The 18,810-nt window shown below is 42.7% G+C and overlaps 1 protein-coding gene and 1 non-coding gene across 7 annotated transcripts in view; both read right to left on the bottom strand.

The window, feature by feature from the left end:
* GRAMD1C (GRAM domain containing 1C) overlaps nt 1–18,810 on the bottom strand; it is a 58,481-nt gene that overhangs the window by 11,604 nt on the left and 28,067 nt on the right. For all 6 annotated transcript variants that reach the window (XM_054088856.1, XM_054088836.1, XM_054088846.1 and 3 more), the window contains 3 exons: nt 13,324–13,442; nt 12,064–12,184; nt 7,901–8,063 (listed from right to left, as the gene is read on the bottom strand). In XM_054088856.1, the coding sequence (XP_053944831.1) occupies nt 7,901–8,063; nt 12,064–12,184; nt 13,324–13,442 (403 nt within the window). The remainder of the gene's footprint in view (nt 1–7,900; nt 8,064–12,063; nt 12,185–13,323; nt 13,443–18,810) is intronic.
* Nucleotides 2,410–2,483, bottom strand: TRNAI-AAU (transfer RNA isoleucine (anticodon AAU)). Its single transcript has one exon. It is a non-coding gene; the product is annotated as a tRNA-Ile (tRNA).

The following is an 18,810-nucleotide window of genomic DNA, read 5'->3' as shown; positions in this document are numbered from 1 at the left end:
TCCAGGGAAGGCGACTCGACCACCTCCCCGGGCAGCCTGTTCCAGTGCCTGATGACTCTTTCTGTGAAGAATTTTTTTTCTGATATCCAGCCTGAACGTCCCCTTGTGGAGCTTCAGGCCATTCCCCCTCGTCTAGTCCCCTGTCACTTGGGAGAACAAGCCAGCTCCCTCCTCTCCACAACCTCCTTTCAGGTAGTTGTAGAGAGCAATGAGGTCTCCCCTCAGCCTCCTCTTCTCCAGGCTAAACAACCCCAACTCTCTTAGCCGCTCCTCGTAAGACTTGTTCTCCAGCCCCCTCACCAGCTTCACTGCTCTTCTCTGGACACGCTCCAGAGCCTCAACATCCTTCTTGTGGTGAGGGGCCCAGAACTGAACACAGTACTCAAGCTGCAGTATCACCAGTGCTGAGTACAGAGGGAGAATAACCTCCCTGGACCTGCTGGTCACACCGTTTGATACAAGCCAAGATGCCATTGGCCTTCTTGGCCACCTGGGCACACTGCTGGCTCATATTCAGTCGGCTGTCAACCATTACCCCCAGGTCCTTCTCCTCTGTACAGTTCTCCAGCCATTCTTCCCCCAGTCTGTAGCACTGCATAGGGTTGTTGTGCCCCAAGTGCAGGACCCGGCATTTGGCCTTGTTGAACCTCACGCCATTGGCCTTGGCCCAGCAGTCCAGCCTGTTCAGATCCCTTTGCAGAGCCTCCCTACCCTCCAGCAGATCCACACTTCCTCCCAGCTTAGTGTCATCTGCAAACTTGCTGAGGGTGCACTCAATGCCTTCATCCAGGTCATTGATAAAGACATTGAACAGGGCTGGACCCAGTACCGAGCCCTGAGGAACGCCACTTGTGACTGGCCTCCAGCTGGAGTTAACTCCATTTACCACCACTCTCTGCGCCAGGCCAGGAGAGTGTGTGCCTGTCCAGGCCTGAGGCAGACAGTTTCTGAAGCAGAATGCTGTGAGGAAATGTGTCAAAGGCTTTACCGAAGTCCAAGAAGACTACATCCACAGCCTTTCCCCCATGCAGTAGTCGAATCATTTTGTCATAGAAGGCGATCAGGTTAGTTTGGCAAGACCTGCCTTTTGTAAACCCATGTTGACTGGGCCTGATCACCCAGTTGTCTTGCATGTGCTTCATGATAGCACTCAAGATTACCTGTTCAATGACTTTCCCCGGCACTGAGGTCAGACTGACAGGCCTGTAGTTCCCCAGATCCTCCCTGCAACCTTTCTTGTAGATGGGCACAACATCAGCCAGCCTCCAGTCCAGTGGAACTTCCCCAGTCAGCCAGGGCCACTGGAAGATGACAGAAAGGGGTTTGGAAAGGACATCCGCCAGCTCCTTCAATACTTTTGGGTGGATCCCATCTGGCCCCATAGACTTGTAGGTGTTCTAGCTGGGCAAGGAAGTCTCTAACTGCCTCCTCTTGGATCATGAGAGCCTCATTCTGCTCCTCTAACTCCTGGGTTTGTACACAGAGGGAACAACTTTCGTTGCTATTAAAGACTGAAGCAAAGAAGGCATTAAGTACCTCAGCCTTGTTCTTATTCCCTGTCATTGTTGTTCCTTCTGCATCCAATACGGAGGAATATTCTCCCTAGTCCTCCTTTTCTTGTTAATGTATTTGTAGAAAGATATATCTTTCACAGACTTGGCCAATTTGATTTCTAGTTGGGCCTTAGCCCTCCTGATTTTTCTCACTTCCTCCCTGTAGTCCACCCAAGACGCCTGCCCCTTCCTCCAAAGCTCATAGACCTTCTTCTCTTTGATGCATCTCAAGATCTCCCTGCTCAACCAAGCTGTCTTTTTGCCCCGCTGGCTCCTTTTCTGGAACACAGGGATGGCTTGCTCCTGAGCTGCTAGGATTTCATTTTTGAAGAGCGCCCAGCACTCGTGGGCTCCCTTGCCCTGAAGGACTGTCTCCCATGGGACTTTGCCAACCAACCTTCTGAACAGGCCAAAGTCTGCCCTCTGGAAGTTTTATGTGACTGTTTTGCTGATCCCCTTCTTTATCCCACCTAGAACTGAAAACCCTATCATCTCATAATCGCTTAGTCTCAGGCGTCCTCCAACCGTCACATCCCCCACAAGACCTTCTCTATTCACAAACAGCAGGTCAAGGAGGGCACCCTCCCTTGTTGGTTCACTAACCAGTTGTGTGAGGAAGTTGTCTTCCATGCACTCCAGGAACCCGGAAGATTGAAGTCACCCACGAGGACAAGTGGTAGAGATCTAGACACTATCCCCAGCTGTTTATAGAAGAGCTCATCAGCTGCTTCTTGGCTGGGTGGTCTGTAGCAGACTCCCATCACAATGTCTGCCTTCTTGTGGGCTCCTCTGATTTTAACCCGTAGGCACTCAGTCCCTTCCTCACTGTAATCCAGCTCAAGGGTACGAAAACTACTGGCCCGTACGGGGATCGAACCCGCGACCTTGGCGTTATTAGCACCACGCTCTAACCAACTGAGCTAACCGGCCCTACAAACACAATTTCTGTGTTTGCACAAGAGATTGACTTCCTTCCCCTACATCATATTCTGCTTATGTGAGGTGGGACAGAAAGCAAGCACACATTAAGAAGCCCATTGAACCAACTAACTCATTACTTGCTGGAATACAGATTCTGCTGTGCTGAATCATCCTGCAAAAAGCCTGGGGTTTCACCATATTTCCTCTCAGAGCTGAGGCTAACACCATCAAAACGTACTCTGAGTGAACTATAGGTTCAGCCTCAGATTATAAGGCCCCAACACTACAGATTGCATTCCCCACTTCTCCTTTCAGACTGCATTCACCACTTCCTCTTTGCCAATACACAGGAAGCTTCAGATATTGATGTTGACAACCCCTTTGCCTACTGCGTATCAGCTAACATGCATACAGTTAGATACCAGGTAATTTAAACCTTGTTACTCTGGTTAAGTCTTACTTAGTTGGACCTTGACAGGCCCAAGGAATCTGCTACCAAAGAAAAAAAATACAAAGACTCATACACATCATCAAGTCACAACACATAAGATAAGCTTTGACAGGTATTTGTGTACATCTTAACAAATACAAGATAATAAAAGTTACCTTTTCCCCCCGCGAAGCTCAGCTAAGGCACAATTTTATATTCACCTGAAATGCCTAAGGACAGCTACTACGTCTCTGCTGATGTCAGGTAATTTGAAGCTACAGTAACTTAGGATATGCACAAAGCCTATGCACCATAAGGTGCAGACCTCGCTACTGAGATATTTCACTCTTCAACCATGAAGGCTGTCCTCTTTGTACTGAGTCTTAAGCAAAAGCATCCATGGATCACTACAGAATTTCCTGTAGGTTGAATTACTTACAATATTTTTACCTAGTCACATCTCTAATAAGGAATAGTCAATGAATTGCCAAGTGTGTAAGAGTACTGAGAAATGTGGCTTCACGTACAACCCCTTTCAGGTCTTGGAACAAACAAACAACATTTTAAAAAATGGTGTTATGACATAAAGCAGTATTTTCAGAAAATCCAAGCTGAAACTGGGCTGCTATCGCTGGCCCATCAGCTGGTTTAGATGCTAAGAGTCCAGAAAGCCTGGAAATCGTTCAGATAATAGGTCTGGAAGGCATGAACGTTGCTGTGAGTTCCACATTTGTGGAAGCTTCAAGTCACTTCCACTCAGGCTTCTCAGAGTTTCTGTAGAAACTCTAGATGAAAGAACAACAGTAAACAGTAGCACAGCAAAGAATAAGTGTACAGTTTACAGTTGACAATTTGAAAAGAATAGAAAGCTTTAACCACTCATCTCTGCTACAAACAAGGACACGTCTACTGTTTTGTTTGTTTTAACTCACACAGGTAAACTTACCTGCCTTTTTTTAAATCTTAATACTAGAGCAACATCAAGCATTTAAGCTAGAATTGACTCAGAAGTACTGTTTATGAACAAGATGTTTTGCGCAGGTATCTAGATACCAGTCTACCTCCTTAACTTTTAATGCTGTTCCAATCCCTCAGCAGTATGTAATTATTGACTACTAATTCTTTTAGCCTGCATACATTTATAGAATAATTGGAGCTACTGTCTGATAAGAGAACACGAGATTATTCTGACTTCAGGTTAGGATCCTTAGGGACCCAAAATTCCAGAAGTTAACATATTACCCACAGTGCCCTGATTCAGCATGAAGACAGCAAGTCTGTTTCCTCCTCCACTATTGCCTAGCACTTCATAAGGTCACTTTCATCACTGCAAAGCAAGCTGTGAAATAACGTTTGAATATAATACCATTGTGGAATAGTGATTGCAGAGGCTTGAAAGCATCTGCAGTGCAAGAGAAGACAGACAGAAAACTGGAGCAGGGGGGAAAGAGACAGGAAAAAAAATTGTTCTTAAAATTCCCATTAACAGCCAACAGCTCAAAGCTAAACACACTGCAAGCAAATCATGAAAGCTGAACCGATAAGAGCAGAGGCTATCAAACAAATTAATAAGACGGCTGATTTTTCCACTCCACAGAGCTGGGGGAGGATCAAGAGAGGGGAAAAAATGGATGCATGCAAATCTTGGCACTGTTGAGGATTTCTGTCACTGAGGATTGTGAAAAATTGCACATTGCTTGAAGAACATGCAGGTAGGAGCCTTTAACCAGATACATCTGAAATCAAGTCAATAAAGCTAATTCCTAGAGTGAACATGACCCAGACATCATCTATTTAAAGATAATTTAACCATTATCAAAAAGTTCTCCTATACTTTAAAAGACCGTACAAAGTTAACTTGGGGAGGTACTGAGTAAGAATTGTGGCAGTGCCAGGTTTTTCCCGTTCACATGATGAAAAAAACCAAATCCTTATGTCTTTTGCCTTTAGATAACTCAAATGTATGTCCTTCAAGCCCCAAAGCAACAAATAATTTGTAGTTACATACTCAACAAAAATACATGTTTGTGGTATTTTGATCGAAGTGCCAACAAGGTAACAGGGCTACTCTGCCTTACATACGTTCCATATCCAAATTTTCCTGTCTTGGGCATGGGGGGAACAGGGCTAAACTAAATTCAACCATCCTGTATTTAAAACATTTTCTGCCCCACATATCCCTATCTGCAAGAAAAGTCAAGCCACCTACATCCCCTTCTCACAGCACTACAGTGCAAGCAGTTACGCTGTCCTGCAGACCATACATTTAAGGTGGTTAGTAATACAAATAGAAACAAGACAGTAAGTCTGTCAAGTTATGCAAGGAGATCAGGAATTTAAGTCCCCATATAGAGTAAAGCTTTATAACAGAAAAGCTACTTTTTAATTTTTTTAATTTCCTGTTTCCCTTTTCCTTCTTTGAAGTATTTTATGCTGCTGAACATTGTCATTGAAGAAAAAAAAAAACCCAAAACTCTACATAAAGTCATTGGAAGAAATTCAGAATCTCCTAGCTCTATTTTAGAAATACTTACTTTGTGCTCAAACTAAAATTTGTTTTCTGAAATTCAGTATCAAGACCACATACGTTAATTTTTATCTTAGCCAAAAGTTTGTCACAGCTTGAGATTTATGCTCCAGTTTATAAAACCGAATGAAAGCACCAAGATGCAGGTTGATAGGCCAGTGGTGCACAGTAAGACATCCCCCATCCCCCAAGTAAGCAATATGAAAATTGCTTAGGGCAAGGGAACTAGCATTGCCACGGCTCTGGCATTCCAGCTTTGGGTGTCAGATGGACCTGGAGTTGCAGAACAACAGTCTTGAGCTTGCCGCTCACCTTATTTGCCAGGACACCTCCATGGGCAGCCTGAGTATAAGCCAGAGGACACATGAGAAATTAATCGCATGGATAAACCTTTGCCATGTAGGAAAGCTAGTTTCGTTTGCATGAAGGAATTCGCCTTGTAAGAGTACAGGGCAACTGCAACAGAAAACAGACAGAGAAACAGAAGAAAAAATACTCTAAGCATGAAGAAGGGAATCTGAGAGAAAAGATTAACGTTGCAGGACTAGAAAATCCTGCTCTGGATAAAAAGGACCAGTTTTGGGGGAGGGAGGAGAAATAAGAAAAGCAGCATGAAGTCAGTTCTCTTTACACTAAAAAGATATCTCCAGTTTAACATGCTCTATTTATTCAGTATCACCAATGCAGGCATGACAGAGTATTTACTGCTATCATGCAGGCAAACAGCAGCATGAAAGGCAACAGGACTATTTTCAATCAGTTTCAGAGACCATTGCCATAAAAAAATAAAATCCAAAGGCAGAAGAGAGACATAGTACCAAGATGATAGGAAAACTGCAAGATATCCAGAATATCCAAAGACCAAAATTTCTGCTGCTATAAGTGATACATCTGTAATTAAGTAAACAATTAATCTGTGAAGCTTGTTAAGTGTGCAAGACTGTGGCATAAACAGCCTGTTCAGGTAGATATATTCACAAAAATTATACAACCTGACATGCATCAAGCTGAACTTCAACTAAAGCTAACACAGTAGCAGTGCAGGTAAGCCAAAGGAAAAGGTTAGTTGAATATAAAAGTATATCCTAAGGCAAGAATCAAAAATTGCAGGTGGCCAGTTCAATCCATGACTTTGAAAGCTTCCCTGGACACCTCTGTGATTCAAACATAATGACACCTGCAAGCAACTTCAGTTGCCAACTCTGAAAAGATGAGATGTGAAGTCTCTCAGCCGAATTAAGAAGTGGCCTCAACTAAACTGTTCAATTTGCATCAACAGGTGATAGAAGTTCTCTTTGCATATGAAAGAACTATTCAGCTGCTACCAAGCACTGTTGAGTTTTCTGTTCATTTGCACACCACCATACAGCTCCGTAACTGATCCAACTTGTGTACACCTCATCTTAAATGGATTTATAGAGTCCATGATATTTAACAGAATATCCACCACAGCTTGAGTGAACTGTTTGAAATACGGCCCTCTGGCACAGAAAAGTTCCCCACAATAAGTGAAAAGCTCACGTTAGAGAGTGAGACCTTGTCAGGAACTGCTGTGGAACCACAGAACAGGCACACACAAATCTCAGCACAAAGTCTTGCTGTCATCCAGCCTGGGTAGAAGGCACTCTCTGGCCTTACTGTCTCCGCAGGACATAGCAATAATGCTCACACCAAACCCACTATAAGACATACAGCCACACCTTTCTCTCTTCTAGTAAGAAAAGGAAAGGAAGCACAGAACAGACAAGTTACATTCTCTACGTTACTGTGGTACCCAGGTTTCATCTCATCTTGTACTGGGTAACGAGGCACAAGTAATGCATATGATGTGTTAGGATCCACTAAGATTCCAACTCTGTTGGCAAACAAGGTATAAGCTGCTCTGTGATACACATTTAAGGTTTATAATCTTTAGACCAGATTCACAATATGCACCATACACTCAAAGCTGGGAAGTTGTCTTGCCTGGGCTTTCAGCAAGTTCCACAGTTTACTCCACCAATAATGAAATCCATATGTCTTAAGAAAGTAGAAGTGTAATGAAGTGGGGCCAGGGAGTGTGAGGGAATCTTTCAGAAACTGGAGAACAATCTGAAATGTTTCTCCTCATTTCCCAAGAAATGAAAACAAAGGGAAGAAAAATATTTTCAATACCCATGAGAGAATAGGAAGTGAAAAACACACCACTACAATGTCAAACTTTTTTTTTTTAAAAGCTGTTAGCAACTCTTTACCCATCAAAGGAAAAAAAACCAAAACCACAATTTCCTTTCATTCTAAACACTCCCAACAAGTTTTTTGTTTTTTTCTTGCCATGAGCTAAATAAGATAAAGATGTTTTTGCTGCAGTTCTGTGAAACAGATAAGCAAACAAGTTTAAGATCAGAAAGTTCCCTAACTTGACCCATGAGTGAGATAGGAACACCAGAGTCAGGTTGTCTTATGGATCCCAATGGTTAAGAGATTTACCTTCTTCACTATCTGAGGCACTGCTCTTCTCTGGAAGATTTTCATTCTCATTCAGGTCCAAGGACTTTTCTAAAGACCTGCTCCTGACTAGTTTAGCAGGTTTTCTTTCTGAAGATCGAAGAGGACTCTTCTTTATTTGCTTCTCACTTGGGGACTCCTCCACCTGAAACAACCAAAAGGGGGGAAACACATCAGTAACCACAGAACATCTTTTTAAAAAAAAAAAAAAAAAGAGAAAGTTCTTTCAAAGAAGAAAGCCATATAAAGAAAGCCACAAGTTCTATCTGTTCGATTACCACACAGTTGAGCACTAATTTCTCCTTTGTTCCCCTATACCAGACAACCTCCATTCCTCTTTATTTCAGACTTTCACTTTACCCCAGTAAAAAAGGACGGACTTCCTCATCTGTACTGTCATACCTACATCTGCCTTAAAAGGGACAGTTTACTCTCCATCCAAGCTCCTTGCACCTACGTTCATTGTCTGGTCCCCTACCCTGCATCGACGCTAGCATTTATAAATTCATTTACGCAGATTATTTGTTTTGTTTATTAGGGCATTTTTTACCTGCCAATTTAGCAAGGGGTCCAGCAATCCTGAAGGAAAACAATGAAACAGGCAGGACCTCCCTTTTCCAGCAAGATTAGATCATCTCAATTATGTATTAAAAAGGTTCTTGTTCTATAGGGCTACATTACCTTTGACAAAAAAAAGTTTTAAAACACAGTCTGGAGCCATCCTATCTATAAAATGTTACTTCTCAACAAAGCAAGAGTATCATTTGCAATCTCCAATACACAATCAGGAAGCCTCCCAAAAACATCAGTGACTGAATCAGTGATGCAGCTCTTAAACCTAAATTATGGCAACTGGCAGAAAAGCTTATGTGCCATTGTACACTTCAAGAAGTAATATCTAGTGAAAGCGTATGTACATCTGAAAATGCCACCCAAAAAAAGCTTAGCTAATAGATACAAATCAGTTTCCATTCTAAACCTCTCTTCAAACCTCCCACTGCCGCCAGTGAAACAGCTGGGATCAATAGTAGTACACACATACCCCATATGCAGTAATACATAGAATCACACAATGGTTTGAATTGGAAGGGACCTTAAAGATCATCTCATTCCAATCCCCCTGCCACGGACAGGGGGCATTCCGCCTTCCACTGGACTGGGTTGCTCAAAGCCTCATCCAACTCAGCCATGAAGACCTCCAGTAGTATTGATTTGCCTTCTTACAGTGCTATTATGGATCATAATAAATAAGAACAGCCCTGCTGAACTGAGTAGTTCTAAGTAATCTGCAATACCATCATCCCTAAAGATTATTCAGCACTGACTCAAAAAAACAAAAGCATCCTCTTCTTGAATAGTCATCATGTACTTCCTGTACCTCTTGGATTTTTTCAAAATAAAGACCATCTAATTTTTCACATAACTGAGGGCCATTAGTAGAAGGTGGGTGGATGGAAAGCAGAGACAGGCATAAATTTGTCTGCAGTATAAGCAGGTAAAATACTCCCTCAAGGTCAAAAAAAAGAAGACTGCATCAGAAAAGCAGATCAATTAACAAATGCTCCTATTGAAAGAAGTTACCATACCTGAAGTCATACCCAGTCACACAACAGGAACTAGGACAGAACCAACACCTCAATATAAAAAATAGTCTATCAACACAGATGAAAGACAAAGTAGTTAGTTGTGGATAAACAGTCTAAAAATTGACACAGATCCAGCACAGCTCCAAGGAACTCTCAACATTTTAATTAGGATTAGGGATTTGGTGAACAGGTGGAGCTCCCACCAGCAGCATAAGAACAGCCCCACTATGCCATGCACAGAGCAGCAAAGTCGGGGCAACTCAGAAGACTGGAGCAACAGCTCCTATGAAAAAGCCTTTTGTGATGTCAACGAACAACAAGACACATGCAGAGGCTTTTAGAATAACTGAGAAAAATAAAACCAAGAAAACTGTTTAATTTTTTTTTTCCCCTAAGGAGCAATGACTCCTAAGATCTGTCAGCTAGTATTCAAGACATATAACTTATTCCTTATGTACACCTACCTCCTGAGCTACTTCAGTACTACTAAGCTCTGTGCCAGTTTAACCTGTGAACAGCAAGCTGGAGAACAGGAAGGCTCCAAGGTTTCCTTATGAGAGTTGGAGGGAAGAAAATGGTTGATTCAGACAGACAATAAGGTGGTTCCCACACTGTGAACACACAGGCCATGACTAGTGTTACACACAAGCTTTCTTCAATCAACCACGGACACCTATCGACAATATTTTTCCCATGACAGGCCAAGCACTATAGTCAACACCTCCAATGGTTCAGATTTCTGAAGAGAGCTTTGGGACTCTGGCTATCAGAGCAGGAAAGAAAGGGTTAAGTCTGCGTTTCTCCAGTCTTTGGAAGGCGATTAAAAGTGTTTTCTATCATCAGTGCCACAGTTTTTGATAAACACTGTCTAAGCCCCACTGCCTCCTCCTATTGCCCCCGTGCTTCTACAACGCATGCTGTAATCCTGGGGATGTGGGGAGTGCATCAACATTCTTGATAAGTGCCAAGTGACACAGAGCTGCACACAGTCATTATTTATTTTGGTTACACTGAAACAGTAAACTGAACAGTTTAGTTTTACACTCATCAAGACCACACTTTTACATTATAATTAAAGGATTTTTTAAAAGCAGTTTATTCAAGGGAGAATCCTAGCATTTTTCCTTGCGTAACACCAAAATCCTTAGGCATTACTGCTTACCAACATGCTCAGTAAGATTTAGCACCTGCAAGAGACATCTCTGGGTGCAGCACTTAGCAGGTAAACAAAACACTTCTTCAGGCAGAGCAACTATTTTTAAATATCTTCTTCTTCTGCAAATAAGACTGACAAGTCCAAACCAAGGCTACATGGGTAGATTTTTAGCTATCCCAAAGAGCCCAAATTCCAGCAGCATCCATGGGCCTCCCTTAAGCTCTCAAAAAAAAAAAAAAAAATCTTGGTTTATACTGCTCGGATTTCCATGCTGGATACCCATCATCCAAATAACCAAGCTTTTAACGTCTCACAAACAAATACCAGTATTGTTTGCCAAGTATGAGTCTCTGGCCATTAACTTGGCTTTCAGCAAAACTATTCAGAACCTGCTTAACCACCATATCAGTTTTAGCAAGTGACAAAAGCTAGAAAATTTATATAGTAGTAAAAACTATTACAACCACATCCTTTCCTCCCTCCCAAAATTTTCCAAAGCAGAAACAGCAATCCTAGTGAAAAAAATTACAATAACTGTTTTAGTGCTTTATTTGGTTTACCAAGCTCTTTCCTTAGGAGTATCTTTTAAATCAAGAGAACATTTCTAACCTTTCAGGACTGCAACTGCACACACAGGAGTCCCAGCAACTGTTATTAGACACTGTGCACATCCCAGATACTGCTACTAATGCACTTGCCCTCCCAACCAGCCAAATACATTAAAAAATTCATTGTTTAGTTGTATTAATCTAAGGCATTAAGGTAAAACTTGTCTTTAGTATACCACGTGCTTTCCCCTCCTCCCCACTTTCTTTCTGAAAGATTTCCACCAATCTAAATAAAAAAGCTTAATACATTCACAGCAGCAGACTGACTGACCCCTGAAGGCAAGGATAATCCAGTGTAATGATTCTGTAATAAAGCTCATGTATAGTAGAGATAGAAGTATAAGAGGAGATACTCTAACAATGAATAGCACAAGGAAGAAAACATTGGAAGTGAACAAAGGCATTACTTTCATAAGCACTTGCATAAAAAGGCACTTTGTCCCTAGCAAGGTGAATAAAACAGTTATTTTGGGTTTACAGCTGGGAAGACGGAGGCATAAGCCTCAGCACTGTAGCTGGGTTATGCAGCGAGTCTGCAACAGGACATCGCTGAAACTCACACTAACCATATTCTCTTATACAGAAGTTTATTCCAAATAAAAGGGACATTCCTGAAACCTGATGATATTCATATTAAACTGCTGATATGAAAGCTTTCTAAGCTATCATGAATCTTCACAGGCTTCTTTAGAAATTGCAACCCTCATGCATTACAGATATATGCTTACAGTTATACAAGTTAAGCATACATGCTTGTTAGTCACAAACAGTAAGAAAGGCTGTGTCAGCACTTACTTCTGGCAATGCATCACTATTGAGTGACTCTCCTTCTGCTTGAAGCATGGGTTCCCGAACTAAACCGATCATTTTAGGTAGTTTTTCATCTCTTTCTCCAGGATCGTCACAAATGCTGGATCTGTGCAAAGCAAAAAGGAAGAAATCTTTGGAGATAATAAATGCTGAAAAAGCTGGTAAGGATTCTCATGTACAATTTTTGCATTCAAGTCATAAATGTTCAGCTAATATTAAGAACTACCAACTCGTTCTTCCCACATCCAGCTCGTTAATTTCTCAAGCCATTTTCCTCACCCTAGCCACCTCTCAGAAGATTCAGCTTCTGATCATGAGGTTAGTAAAACCAAGCACTGGTGAAAAGAGAGAAAGTGAGTGCTGTGGGAAAAGAGGAAACAGAGAAACCTTAGAAAAAATTGAGAAAGAAAACGTTTTAAGAAAGTTCAAGACAAGATTTTTTTTTTCCTGCATCCCTTATTCCAGAGTTGCAAAGTAGTGCATTTTGTACTGGAAAAAAAGCCCTAGGAAGTATTTAATAGGACATCTCTTGAAGTTTACAGTGAATTTAAGATATTTTTTTTCCTTAACAAATATATTGAGATATAATACAGGATTGAAGAGAAATAAATTACATTTTCCAATTTTGTGAAGCCATTCTTATTTACGTACAGACACAAAAATAAAAGCCTCATTATTAGATTGACACTGGCAGCTGATAAGTTTGATCACTTCTGTTTCAATAAATCAAGGTAACCATTTAAAAAAATCTACCCACAGTTAAGATTATTCTAGCTTCCTAATTCAAACTGAGGACGGCACTAGTGCAAGTTAAGACATCAGACAGAAGAAGAGCACAGCAATACAAATGCTTCCATCTTCACAGAGGATGGGAAAAAGTGTCTCAACATGATATACAGCTCATGCTGTTCAGCCCTTCCAAATTGTTGGAGGGCATACAGATTGTAACTTGATACCATCGTGAGAAAACATTGCTATTTTAGTAATCCTACTGACATCCCCAAGCAGATCCAGGGAGACCAAGGTCTTCCTATAGCCCTCCTCTAAGGGGCCTCCTACTGTTTCAGGCAATGAACACAATTAAGTTTTTATGCATACTCAGTTTAGCGTAAGCAGTTTGGTTCTTTGCATCCTTTTACTGAAGGTTTACTAATAAGGCTACAGCAGCACTCAGGGAAAAAAATTTCTAAGAAAGGACACCGCTTCTCCCCAAATATTTCAATAATCTTTATAGCCTCCCCTTACCGAGGCTGCCCGTTGTCCTCAGACGACGAGTGGAAGCTCTCCATCTCCTCACTGTTCAGGCCCAGCTCAGACCCATAGCTCTGGTGCACCAGTTGCCAGAATTCCTGCTTGGTCAGCCTCTGCAAGGAAGAGAGCTAGTCAAGAGTTACAGTACAGGACAGTAAGACGCAGGAGGTAAAATAGTAAGAAGTTTTAATTACGCCACAGCCTTTAACCTCAATTCTGAGAGGGACTGAAAGCATTTAAGTATCACATTTCAAGATCGGATTTCAGCATTTTGGGTAACTGTATTCCTGTCTATTCCGTATTCTCAACACATCACTGTTCAAACAATAACACTAGAGACATGAGAAAAATTATTTCAAGAAAACATACACTTGTAAGCACTAATTGCTTTTTCACAAGTCACCAAAGTTTTTGCAGATATCTTCAAGGTAGCTTCCTCTTGAATTTCACTCGATAAGGCACAAGACCGGCAACGAGTCGATAGCCTGGGACTCCCCTCTTTGATCTTGGACAAACTGCTTAACAGAGACATGCCTGTTTCCTCAGGATGTTCAGAGCACTTTACAAATAGTGAGAGTCTAGCATTTCAGCTACTACAGACATTGGTGTCTACATCAACCAACTGCCCCATTTCACCAAGGTGGGACAGCAGGTCCTCACTTTGGACCAACACCATAACCCCCTTTATAAAAAAACAGATGCTTTTGCTCAGCAATAGTATTACCTTGTCTCACCAACAACTACTCTTCTCTTTAATACCTCTGTCTTGCTCCATGAATTAGTTCTGGCAGATAACCAGGAGTGCTAGGAAGCGAAAGTAAGTATAACAAACCTATATCAGCAAAGTAAGCAACCAGGTTCAAAGTCCAGTGCAGCTGTAATGAGGGGGGCAGGGAAGAGAGAGGGAGAGAAAGGAAATAAAAGTTCTGGGATTAGGAAGAAATCCCTCATGCTGAACGTGGTGAGGCACTGGCACAGGTTGCCCAGGGAAGCTGTGGCTGCCCCATCCCTGGAGGTGTTCAAGGCCAGGTTGGATGGGGCTCTGAGGAGCCTGATCTGGTGGGATGTCCCTGCCCATGGCAGGGGGGCTGGAACTGGATGATCTTTAAGGTCTCTTCCAACCCAAACCATTCTATGACTTAGCAAAGCTCAGAGAGCAATAACAGCAATCTTAAAAAAATAAAAAAATAAAAAAATAAAAGAAGAGACACGGCACTGGAAAACGCGCCTCCGCCACAATCCATATTGATCAAGGGAACAGGACTGTGCTAATGAGGCAGTAACACAAGTCCAGCCGACTATTTTGCATGAAATGATCACACGAAATCCCCATGCATTATTCAAAGTGCTTTTCAGCGATCCTCCCCACCGGTTGTCACACTACCCGCGGTTTCGGACAGACACGCAAGAGCCGAACGAACGCAGCCCCAGGAGCCCCCGCCGACACCGACCTGGCGCCACCGCCTCCTGCCGCGCCCGCCCCGCAGCGCCCGCCCCGCCCGCAGCCACACGGACCCGGGGCCACCGCCTCGCATCCCGGGGACCCGAGCATCCCAGTGTCACCATCCTGGAATGCTAGGTTGGAAGAGGCTTTTGAGATCGAGACCGACTGTACCTGCCCGCTGCTAGACCATATTCCTGTCCGCTACCAAACCACGTCCCTAAGCACCTCATTCACCCGTCTTCTAAAGACCTCCAGGGATGAAGACTCCACCGCCTCCCTGGGCAGCGTCTGCCAGTGCCGGAGAAACCTTTTGATAAAGAAATTCTTCCTAACAAACAATCTGAACCTTCCCTGGTTCAGCTTGAGGCCATTCCCTCTCACCCTGTCACCTGGGCAAAAAGCCCAAGCTCCACCTCTCTCTACCACCTCCTTTCAGGTAGTTGTAGAAAGTGGTAAGGTCTCCTCTCAGCTTCCTCTTCTCCAGACTAAACAGCCCCAGTTCCCTCAGCCGCTCCTCATCAGCCTTGTTCTCCAGCCCCTTCACCAGCTTCATTGCCCTTCATTGCCCTTCTCTGGACACGCTCCAGAGCCTCAATGTCCTTCTTGTAGTGAGGGACCCAAAACTGAACACAGGATTCAAGAAGCGGCTTCACCAGCACTCAGTAAAGGGGAACAATCACTTCCCTGGTCCAGCTGGCCACGCTGTTTCCGATACAAGCCAAGGTACTACTGGCCACCTAGGCAGACCCAAACCTCTTCTCTGCTGCTCTGGAAGAGGGATTTTTGCTTTGGGCATTTCCCAACACAACAAGGTTTCAGGCTTTTCAGAAAGAAAAGAAAAACTGGCAGAGATCAGTTTCAAGGTACTTAATCCTACCAAGGGCAAAGTAAACATTAAAACACAGAACGCACATATAAAGCGGGGGTCACAATGGCTACTCTGCCAGCCTCCCTCTTCTACAGGGTTGTATTCTGCAAAGATATGCACTGCAAGAGACACATCAATATACACCTGCCTTATTTTCCTCAGTAAACTCCTAACCACAAACAACTACCTACAGGTGCTTCCACTAAATGGTGAAGAACAAGAGTAGGCATTACATGGCTTCAAAATATGACTGAGGTGTTCCTTTAGGTAGCACATTTTTCAGCCAGAAATTAAAGTACAAACAAAGCCACTTTCATTTTGTGGCCCCATATTGCCAGTGCTTGGGTTTTTTCCTAGTCATAAGAAAATAACTGGGAAGTGGTTAATCTCACTAATTAAATTCACTCATACGTTCAGCACCAGTCAATCACCAGACTGCCCTTGTACAGAGAGCTCGACAGCTTGAGGAAAACAGAGAAACTTTAATCTATGCATTTTAGGAATCTATAAAGCTGCTTCCTGTGGTTTTGTGAAGTCAGTGGCACCAGCTTCTGCTTCTAAAATGGGACTCTTGCACTCTGCTCAATTATTCCTAGCTCAGCCAGAAATAATAAGTTGTTAATGGCCACAGCCCAAGATCAAACCAGACTTGCTTTATTCTATCAGGAAGCATTAGTTCTAAAGGCAATGAAGGGCACAAATTTTCTGGGTCAGACTTCTGCTTCCGAGAGGGTGGTTTCAGAAGCTCTGAAACTTGAAAGGCTGATTCTAAAAAATGAACTACTTTGCCCACTAAAGGTGACTATGTACGCTGGGTTCTTCCTCAGTTCTCTTTGTATACAACAAAGGCCACAAGAAGCAGCTGCGACACATTTCTGTTTTTTCAACAAGGAGCATAAAACATGAATACTTTGTTTCACACAAGATAAAGCGGTGGCACAGCACAAGCAATACTACAGAATGCCACTCACTTAAGCAAAGCCACTGTTTTTTACCCTTCATGGACCGATGCAGAAATAAGAACAAGATACTCTATAAAGGCTTACTCCAGACAACCCCTCACCACACACCATGTTCCCACTAGACAACTCTGATGTGGAATTCTGCCTGATTGCTTGTTCGCAAAGGAAAACAGTGAACTCCCTCTCTAGCTGCCCCAAACATGATGGTCAGAATCAACCCAAGCTCTTATTGATCTCAAGCTCCTCATTGCACACAAATGTGCAAACAAACATCTTTTTCACAACCTTCCCTAACAAGCTGCCAAGGAAAACAGAATGACTCTCCTAGTAGATGTTTTCCACAAGAATTCCAGCTCATCAGAAGTTCTGGTCCCTTCTCACACCTCTAGACTTACCTGCTACAATGTCTCTGGAGACAGGTGGAAATCTCTACCCAGCAAAGTGTAAGAACAATAGGAAAATAAATCCAACTCTTAAGGAAGAGGACTCATGGGAATTGAGACTGATTAAGTTAAGATCTTGTTCCATTAGAAATAAGGAGCACTGTGTTTGCTCGGGATTTGAATGACCTGCCTAATTAGATTTTAATTTGTTCCTTCTCCTTTAAACTGGAAGGATATTTGACACCTATGAACCTTAGGAAAATAATGCAAAAGTCTAAATGTCATTGCTCTTACTATCAATAACAGCCATCGGTAAACGTGTTTTACAAATCTGGAAAGCCTGTTGCAAAACAGGAATTTTGGCAGATTTTATAAACTGATGCATTATTGAAAGCGTCAGTGGATGTGGAAGCAGTTATCTGTTTTATCAAGACTGGTGTCATGTCTCTTCCAGACCTACATTAATGACTCCTTATTTTCCATGATGCTTCCCCTTCAACCAGAAGCATTTAAAAAACAATGGCAAAGTAAAAGCTTAAGAGGCTCACTCTAAGCACATTTTGCAATAGGAACAGAAAAAAAAAGTGTGATTTCCCTTGAAAGACAAGTCTTTACAAGAACATTTAAAAGGAAAAAATAGCCTGGGAAAGGGCCACCTTAAGAGGAAGCTACCCATTGACTGCTGGAGGAACCAAAGTTGAAGGAAACCAAATGCACAGTATTATACTCTGAGCAATATCTGAAGAAGAGCCTCCAAGATAAAGAATTACAACTCAGCTAAGCGAACCAGGAGTCAGAACAGCGATACAAAGTTGGGGGAGAGCATCATGAGGGTCAAAATAAGCTTAGGCGTGGAACAGCATGTAACCATGTACTTTTTCTCTTACCCAACACAAGTCATAACTAATAGAAACGTAGACTTCACAGAAGACTACTTGTTCAGCTATCTAGGACGTGGGATACTTAAGTAGAAGGCAGAATGGCCACAAGATGGAGATCTGGGAAAAGGGCATGCTGACCCCACTGAGAAGTTCTGGAGGAGGTGAAAACTTAAGGTATGCCAGGTAAAGCAGAGAGGTCACTGAAGAGCTGAGGCTTCACAACATAAAATCTACACCTAGGAAGCGCTGACAAGGGCAGAGCCAGTGACTGAAAACTACCTCTGCACAAAAGTGAAGAAATTGCAATTTTGATCATCTGGATCCAAATTCGGCAAATTTGGTATTACCTACCATCAGGTGGCGCAATCCAGCACCGTGAGAGCTGCACGCAGAGGATGAGCTGCACTTCTGACAACACTAAGACTTTATGTTATAATTTAACAGTTGGATGTCATCTCCAGGTCTAGGAGGTGGACTCCAAATAATTAAGTTATCCACGGGCTTTAAAATACTTGGCTATTTGCAAAGGAAACATTAAAAACATCTCCTTTTGGAACTGGTTCCAGAGTGAGACTTGGGTTCTTTGTCATAAGCCTTGCAAATTCTGACAGGATCCCTTGGGCCACTGGAGCCCAGAAACACCAGGCTTCACATACTCTGTGTACTGCATTTCATGCCAGAGTCTCAGATGTGCAAGATCTTTCAAATGTATGTTGTTGCTGCCACAGAAGGGGGGGTGGGGGGGTGGGGGGGGCAGGGCAGAGAGAAAGCAGAACTGCTTGGACACACGGATGCCTTTCTTTTAGCAGCAAGTCAGTGGACAGCTGCCCTTGTAGTGGAGTCAGCGGATCGAGCTTTAGCAACATCAGTTTCTACTTTCACTTTCTCAGTGCATCTCTATAGCTTGATCGAGTTTGGTTAAGCAGTAAAGAATCATAAAGCA

This window comes from Cuculus canorus, chromosome 1, assembly GCF_017976375.1.
Source record: "Cuculus canorus isolate bCucCan1 chromosome 1, bCucCan1.pri, whole genome shotgun sequence".
Classification (NCBI taxonomy): Eukaryota; Metazoa; Chordata; class Aves; order Cuculiformes; family Cuculidae; genus Cuculus; species Cuculus canorus.
This window is presented reverse-complemented; position numbering and strand designations above follow the sequence as displayed.